General features: G+C 52.3%; 1 protein-coding gene across 1 annotated transcript; it reads right to left on the reverse strand.

The window, feature by feature from the left end:
• Window positions 1-1,903: 1,903 nt before the first annotated feature.
• Window positions 1,904-6,297, reverse strand: LOC101993137 (HAUS augmin-like complex subunit 8). The gene is made up of 5 exons (XM_026778493.1): window positions 6,235-6,297; window positions 5,993-6,151; window positions 5,543-5,684; window positions 4,337-4,499; window positions 1,904-2,072 (listed from the first exon to the last, which is right to left on the reverse strand). The coding sequence occupies exons 1-5, from the start codon at window positions 6,283-6,285 to the stop codon at window positions 1,904-1,906; spliced, it is 684 nt and encodes a 227-aa protein (XP_026634294.1). The 5' UTR covers window positions 6,286-6,297.
• Window positions 6,298-8,520: the final 2,223 nt, after the last annotated feature.

Here is an 8,520-nt window from a genome sequence, read left to right on the forward strand (position 1 = left end):
ATCATTTGTTATTATTGTTTATAGTTATATTTGGTTTAGTTCTGTCTTATTTAGACAAAAGGGGGAGATGTAGGGTTAAGCCAGCCCCTTTAGTGGGCGGGTTTGCCTCGGGCGAATGTATACTGATAAATCGGGCATGCGGGAGGCGGCTTGCCCCTTTTCCTGCCTCCTGTGCTACACGGGAACCTCGGTTCTGTAAGTTTATTTAACCATTAAAGCTGTATATATTCTTTAATATGTGCCTTGCATTTATTTACGCCAATACAGGCAACACCCCAACACAGGAAGCCCACCCCAAACTGCCCCAATCCCACTCAGGCCAAACCTACACACCCCTCCCACCCTGCTTCTCCTGGCCTTGTCTTGGGACCTTGGCTGTTCTGCTTTGAGCCCTGGTCTCTGATCTCAAGGGTAAACCTTTTCTGGAGTCAGAAGTGGTAATGGGGTTATGGGAGTTTGCAACAGCAGCAGGTTCCACACACTCACCAGTACCTATGTGCCACCTGCCTGCACATGGACCCTGAGCACAGACCTGGGGTGAAAGGCTGTACACAGGACAACAGTGCTAGCCTTAGGGACCAAGGGTGACAACTGGTAGGGTGGAGAGTGAGGAGCAAGGCAGAGCCTCAATTTGGTAAGTAAGTCCAGGACAGTGCTGATGCACACACCCCACTGGTGTCTACTACGTCCAGTGGGAAGCACTTATTTCTCTTCACTCATACCAGGAACACCAGCTTGCTGGCTCCAGCCAGCAGAGTCCTTGTGGGAAAGAAGATTGACCTTTCCTGGTGGGAGCCCTCCAGGGCCACCTTGTATTTCTGGTGATGCTGGCCATTGGTCCTCACTTTGGGGACTGGTATCAGTTTGGTTTCGATTGTTAGGATAAGCACAATGACCAAAGGCAATACCTAAGGAGGAGAGGGTTTATTTGGGTAACAGTCCATCATCAGGGGAGGCTGACAAAAGAGCCTGGAAGTAGACAGTTGTCATCCGACGTGGGTGCTGGGAACTGAACTCCAGTCCTCTGCTAGAGCAGCAAGCCCTCTTAACAGTGGAGTCAGCTCTCCAACCTTTTTCTCTGAGAGTTTTTAACATGTAGCCCTGTATGGACTTGAACATCCTCTTGTCTCAGCCTTCAAACGAGATTTACAGGAATGGAGACCACACCTAGTTCCCACTGCGCAGGTGGAGAGCTGACCTACACTGTCTAGGTCTAAACGCTACCTCTAGAACATGCTTCCAATTGCCACCCCACTTTGTGCAGAGGCTATGTGGCCTAAGCCAATTGTTGCAGTTCTTGGAGCCAGTCCTGGAGAGACCAGGCCCATAGGGGAGCAACCTCCCCTGTAAGAACAGACATCTTTTCTAAAATCCACCCTCTACCTCTCGCTGGGATTGAAGGTGTGCACCAACATGGCTGGCCTAGGATGCTGTGTATTTTAGGAAATGTCTGTCCAGGGTGTGTGAGCCAGCCCAATTGTAAAGACCAGAGGACAACTTGCAGGGGTGAGTTCTCTCCTTCCATGTGCATGTGGGTTCCAGGGATGAAACTTGGGGTAGGTATGGCAGCAATTAGCTTTACATGGTGATCAGGCTTGCTGACCTAGCAGTATCTTCAGAACTTCCTTGTGGACCTTACTGGGTGTGGGGACTCCAGGGGTGTTCAGTGACCGTCCAAATCTGCCTAGCCTCTCCACTCATTGCCCCCCACTGTAGGCGGCATAATAACCAGGCTAGCTTAATATGAAACAGCAAATTTTAATTAAAGGATATCTTACAACACCAGCGATCCAGTGATGAGCAGGAAATACAAACAAAGAGAGCTGCAGGGCTCATGCTAGCCAGATTTATATGTAAACATTAGCCTGAGGTGAACACGCCCCCTAATGGGCTGGGCTTATCCCTACACCCCACCACCAGGAGTGTAGACATTGGTGATGTCTGCTGCCTCTGGACCGAAGTACCACTGGCTGCACGATGGGGTGACCTGGGCCTCTTCCCAGACTTCCTGGTTCATCAAGGCTGCCTCCTTGCTGGCCCGGGAAGAAAGCTCCATGGCCAGACTGAAGATCCTGTGGGCAGAAGAAAGAGAAGGGACAACTTCGCCTCTGGCCAGGCACTCTAAATATCTTCGGAAAACAAACTTGTTAGAGAAATAGGTTCTCTCCTTCCATACAGATCCTGGAGACTGAAGTCAGGACATCAGGCTTTCCTTGCTGGCTGATCTCACGACCCTAATGGTGTCTTTGGAAGTCAACAAGGGTGGCTGCAAATGTGGGGGCAAGTGTGCATGTGTCCATAAGGTGCAGCAAACAAAAGCAGGGCCTGTGTATACTGAGTTCCCTCCATCCCCAGCTCTCCCTCTTTTGAAGGAGACAGCACCCAAGATTCCTAGGCTGACCCTAAACTGATGACCCTCCTGCCTCAGCCCCCAATCAGCTGAGACAGCTGAGAGATCTGTGCCCCCAGGCCTAGCAGAAAGGAGCTGTGTGGTGAGCCTTGAATGCATCCTTCATCCTCCCGTTCCCCTGGGACCTCAGTGCCCCACACTATAACACCCGATTTGGTGTTACACCCTCGGTACAGTTCGCGCGCCACTGTACCAAACGCGAGTCAGGCAAGGGCCTGGAGATTGAAAAGAAGACACAGAGAGACCAGGGTCATTCGAAAGGAGATCAATCGAATGTCATTTATTCATCCTTGGGGAAGCCCTTATCTACCTACTGCAGCACAAGGACCCCCACCCAGGCAGGTGGGGAAATTACCATATCTCAAATAGAATGAATGCCCTGCAGCTAACCACCAGGTGGGGCAGGAGGAATATAGGAACTTAACCAGGTGGGGCAAGGGGAAAACAGGAACCAACAGAATGCTAGTCGGCTGACTAGAAACTGAATGTGTTCCAGGAATAAGGGTTAAATGCTTAGTCATGCTGACCAGAAATTGTCCTCAAGAAGCACTCCAGGAATAAGGGAGGCCAGGGCCCTACACCACACCCTCAACAGTGGGCAAATTTTATGTGAGGAGAACTTGTTGGTGCCAAGTTATATGTGAGATTCAGCCATTACCACATGGTCAAAGGCCAGGTGTCCGAAGACTTTAAGAGCCCCTAGATGACAGAGGGAATGTGTCCAAGAGTGAATACCAGGTACAACTGTACTACTCGGATACTGACAGGGAAAACTTGTGGCCATACAGTGGTCACAAGCACAGGGAGACATCCTCAGTCTCTGCTCCATGTGAGTGATGGCTGACCCATCCTGTGGGCCAGCGCTGGGTATGACTGTGCTTCAGAATCCCTGAGAACTCCTATGGGCATCTCCTTAAATGAATTTTTTGGAGGTGGCCAAAATGGCTTGGTGGGTGAAGGTGCTTGCTTCCAAGCCTGCCTGATGACCTCAGTCTGATCCCTAGGGCCCACAAAGTGGAAAGAGAGAACAAATCCCAAAGCTATCCTCTGACCTTTACACTCATGCCTTGGCATGCACGTGCCCAAACATAAAAATACGTAAAAAAAAACAAAAACAAAAACAAAAACAAAACCCCAACATGTGTGATGTTCATGCGTGCCATTCTAGAACTCTACAAGTGGAGGTGGGAGGATTTCTGCATGTTCAAAGTCACACTGGATTACAGATTGAGACCTTGTCTTAGAAAACACACAAAACAACAATGTCCGTCAAGAAACCACCACACTGGCTAGGCAGTGGTTGTGTGCAGCTTCACTCCCAGCTCTTGGCAGGCAGAGGAAGGCGAATCTCTGAGTTCGAGACCAGCCTGATCTACAGAGCGAGTTCCAGAGTGAGAAACTCTGTCTAGAAACAAAACAAAACATACAAAAAGAAACCCCCAAACATCCTGCTAAGACTGACTTCTGAATGACGTTTAACATGTGTTGAGCAACTGTCCAGCTCAGAAAAGGCTCCCTCTGTCCCCTGCTGGCCTGGAGCTGCCCTGTCTAGGGCATGAGACTGAGTGTGGTATGCTTTCCTTGCCCGTGGTGACCTCAGGTCTCTACTGTCCCCAGTCCTACTCTGCTGGACACTGGCATAGTATTAATCAATGTCTTTACTGCACCCAAGGTCCCAGTGTCTCAGAACTCAGAAGTGGGCTAGGAGTGGAATAGTGCGGTAGTAGTGAGGCACTCAATAGCTGAGTCCTCAAAAGCCCAAACAGTCTTCACCTGAGATAGCAGCTGGGTGGGGTTCCACCTCCAGCAACCCAACTGAAAAGAAAGGGAGGATGGAGAGAGGAGGAGAGGGATGGAGGGGAAAGGGGGAGGGATGGAGAGGAAAGGGGGAGGGATGGAGGGGAAAGGGGGAAGCCTGAACCACACCTGTAGAGCTCTCGGTCCTTTTTGGTAATCAAGTCCCTGAGTTCCTCCAGCAGGCATGACACCTGTGCGCTGGTGTCTGGCACCTGCCCGCTGGCGTCCAGGGAGGAGATGCCCAGCTCACCCAAGAGTTGCAGGGTGGTCTTTAGTGCCGGCTCCAGATCATCTGTGGAGATACAGGTTGTTAGCAGGACTCCGGTGCCCAAAGAAGCAGCTGTTTGATCTGTGCAGAGTTGGCCCTTCTCTCACACTCAGGGAACAGGGCCAAAGGGAGGGATCTTAGGAGATCTCACTCGTCCCTGGAGTGTGGGTGCCAAGTGCATGCTGGTAAGGACAAACCCAGTGGGGAGTGCACAGGTGCTTCTGTGACTGCTGCCCAGGAGGCTCCTGTGGACCAGGGGAGCTGGGGCTTCAGGCTGCAAGCCGCTGCTCTGTTCTCTCACCCTCTGTCCTTCCACTACGAGCGACAAGCAGGATGCACCTGCCAGATATGGCTTGGACCTGCACTTCCTGGCCTCCAGATCTAAAGAGCTGAGGTTCTGGTATCTGCAGCAGCTGTGTGTCCTAGGCACAGACCTGCACCACACACAACCCAGCATGGTCATGAGGGTTAAAGGACCTGTTCCTGCTGTGTTGTGTCCTCACCTCACCTTCAGGGCTGGGGTTGTGCTGGGTACAGATTTGCTAGGGGCAGTTTGGTAGGAGGATCGCTATAGCTTCCAGGTCAACACTGCTCTTTTATGGAGCCTGGGTCTCACTGTGTTATAGCTAAGGCTGGCCTGGAACTCACAGCCTCCCAAGAGTCAGACAATAAATGTAGGTCACTGTACCTTTTTCATTTGTTACGTAGCCCAGGCAGAGTAAATCCTGTGCAGCTAAAAAGTCCTAAGGAGGATGTCTGCTCCAGAGAATCCCTCACATGACCTCTCAACACGCCCACCCTGTTGGTAGGGCCCAGGGCTCAGGGACGATAGATAGGTCACCGTGCCCCCAGAGGACTCAGGGCCGGTAGATAGGTCACACTGCACCCAGAGTCTTCCAGCTGTGAGGTCCAGCTTGGGGTTGGAATTGTGACTCAGCTGCCTGTGTCCTACTTGGTCCACACGGGTTCCAACACCACCCCAGGGTAGAGGCGCCTAGAATATGGTGCATGTGAGCCTTGAGGCTCCTTCCTGCTGAGGCAATGCCACACAGCAATGATGTTCTTACCTAGGAGTTCCTGCCCACTTCCCTGCATGTGGATGCCCTTCACGGGCAGCTCATGTCGCGTGGCATCCAAGGCTGTGGCCAGGGTCTTGTATTGCTCCTTGAAGCACTTTGCTACAGCCTCAAGAAGGCCCAGCACCTCCATCTGAAGGCAGAAGGGGACACTGTAAGATACACCGCTCACTCGCACAAGAAGGGCCAGCCTCCAGGTAACAGGACCCCCTCTGACCTGCCCTGGACGTGGCCCTGTTGCTATGCTAAGCTCCACAGTGGGACAACATCAAAGCTGGCAGGTGCCAAGCATTCTGCAGACTGTGTGGCATAGACAGTTGTCCCATACACAGTACTACACTCCTATCAGGAGCCTAAGCAGGGCAGGCAGAATGTGAGTGGTGGCATAATGATCCTGGCTCCCTCATGCACCCCTAGCCTCAGGAGCATGATCAAACCCACCTGGGCATCCGGGATGGTAGCCAGCTCCTGATGCTTCTGCTGGAGCAGCAGCCGGCACCGCAGCTCCAGCACCCGCTGCTGTAGATGCTCCTTCTCACAGCATAAGGCCGCCAAGTCCTTCTCAGCCTTCTCCTCCAGCAGAGCCAGGTTGTTTTCCATCTGTGGGTCACAAGACCAACTCAGGTGGGGTGGGGGAGGTGACAGAGGACAGACGCTGTTTCGTGAGGCTCAGGTAAGCTCACCTTCACAGACAGCAGGGTCAGCAGCAGTGTCTGCGACTCCGTCATGTCCATGGTCTCCTGTAGGTCCTGCAAGGGTCCTGCTGTTCAGTTCCCAGTAAGCCATGTTGACCTGGCTCTTCCGAGCATGGCAGAACCCCAACCTCTGTGTACTTTATAGGTTCAAATACAAATAGTTTCCGTGGGGCTGGGGATGGAGTCAGGTCACATCTTGCCCAGAAGTGTATGGCTGTCTCCCCACTCAGTATATGGGCACACTGACCTGAGCAAGGACCCATGGACACCACAGCTCTAGCCTCCATCCTGGAGGACTGGCTGCCGGGAGTCAGACCTACCCACCGCCCGCTCCCCCAGTGCTTACCTGTCTTTCTTTGGGAAGGTGTGTCGTTCCTTCTGGGCTAGTCGAGGGTACATGAGGCCCTGTGTCAAAAAAAATGGGATGGTTTGGCTGGCTGAGCCCATAAAGATGCTTCCTTGCCTGGCAAGCCCGATGACAGGCTCGATCCCTGAACAAGCAGGAAGCTGGAGGGAGAGAACTCCAGAGTTGTCCTCGGACATCACATGAGCCAAGGCATCAGGAACAAGAACCAATGATGTCAAAATGAGGAAAACAAAAACAAACAAACAACGTTCCTCAGCTTTGGTACTGCAGACCTCTGGGCCAACTAGATGCTAGCCAGGGGCATCCTGTGCACCAAGGGCCAACCGGCCCTTCCATCAGAAGCCAAAATCCAAATAAAATGTCTGCATACACCCTAATCCTAGTCAGTCACTCTTAGGTGAGCACCTGTTTAGGCCAGGCAGGTCCTGACTCCTGACTGGCTGGTCTTTAGGCGGTGCTCATGCCGCACATGAGAACGTCCTAGCCATGCCCATGCGCTGCTCTCATCCCCGTCTGGGAACAGAGAAATTTTTGTTCCTGTGCTTTGAGATAGGGTGTCATGCACACCCTGGTTCAATGGAGCCCACGTGGCCAAGGATGACTTTGAACTTCTGATCTTGCCACCACCTCCCAAGTGTCCAAATGTCAGGAACCCCATTGGTTATAATTTCTGTAGCATCCTAAACTGACAGCAAGTAGCAGCTCCTGGATCCGCAAGTAGTTCCGTGGACATATGGTTGAGCCTCAGACACTCTGCCTATGCTCCCATCACACACTTGAACCACATCCTTTCTGATAGAGACCCTTGATGCTAAGTTTTCACTTACAACCTAACACAATCTAGGATCACCTGGGAATTGAGGAACTGTTTGGGTCAGGCTGGACTGTGGACATGTCTGTGAGGGGTTGTCTTGACTGCAGTGAGGGAGGCCTGGCAGCTCCTTCCCTGCTGCCAGAGTCCCACCTCTCCAACCCTAGCCAGGACTCCCCTTTGATCTTCTGCAATGTGCTGGGCTTTCTTCCCTCTGGTGGTTTCTCTCCAGCAGACACAGAAGCCTATTATGTAAACAGACAGTCAGGCCACTTGACCTTTGATGCATTTGCTTAAAGGTCAGATGGAGAAGCAAGAGTTTTGAGGCGGTGAACATGGGACAGTCAAACAGTGGACAGCTATGTTCATCAGACATGGGAATTAACGGCACACGTGCTGGACTGCCATCTCGATGGGTATGTGTTTGCCTGTGCTGTGGAGGGGCTGGTGACCAACTTCCTACGGCACACTCAGGACGAGCTGACTTCTACACAGGTTACTCTGGACTTCAGGAGACACTGACTTCTCCCTGGCCTAAGTCTACAAAGCTCACAAACAGTAGCGGCACCAGCAGCAGCAGTGGGTGCCCGGCTGTCAGGTACAAGAAACGCAAGGAGCACAGTGGGGGTTGTATCGTGGTTCATTTTCATGCACCACTGGGTCTGGGGACCCTCTGTAGGAAATAAGGAGGCAGCAGGATGGAACAGGAAAACTAAAACCTACTCCTTGTCAAAACTACCCAAGCCTATTCAAACTAGAGCAAAGAAGTTTGCCAAGTCTGAGGGTCACTCTGGGCAACCACCTGCAATGGCCCTAGGTGTCAGGTCAGCAGGCAGCAGACTCCACCCTGCATAGGTGCTGCCAGCCAGGCCCTCAAGGGCATGAAGAGAATCAGCTGTGAAGAACAAAGTGCAAGCTCTGCTTCTCGCCTGCCTGACAGTGGGGCTCTTGACCACCCTGGCCATGATCGCACAGGGACTGCTGTGGCCTTGGCTCTGGAACTTGGGGTCATCGTGCTCTACAACTGCTTGTGCCAGTGCCCTCCCCTCAGACCAATCTGCATAAGGGAGCACACACTCACACAGACCTGGCTCCC

The sequence above is a fragment of the Microtus ochrogaster genome, unplaced genomic scaffold, assembly GCF_000317375.1.
Source record: "Microtus ochrogaster isolate Prairie Vole_2 unplaced genomic scaffold, MicOch1.0 UNK204, whole genome shotgun sequence".
Taxonomy (NCBI): Eukaryota; Metazoa; Chordata; class Mammalia; order Rodentia; family Cricetidae; genus Microtus; species Microtus ochrogaster.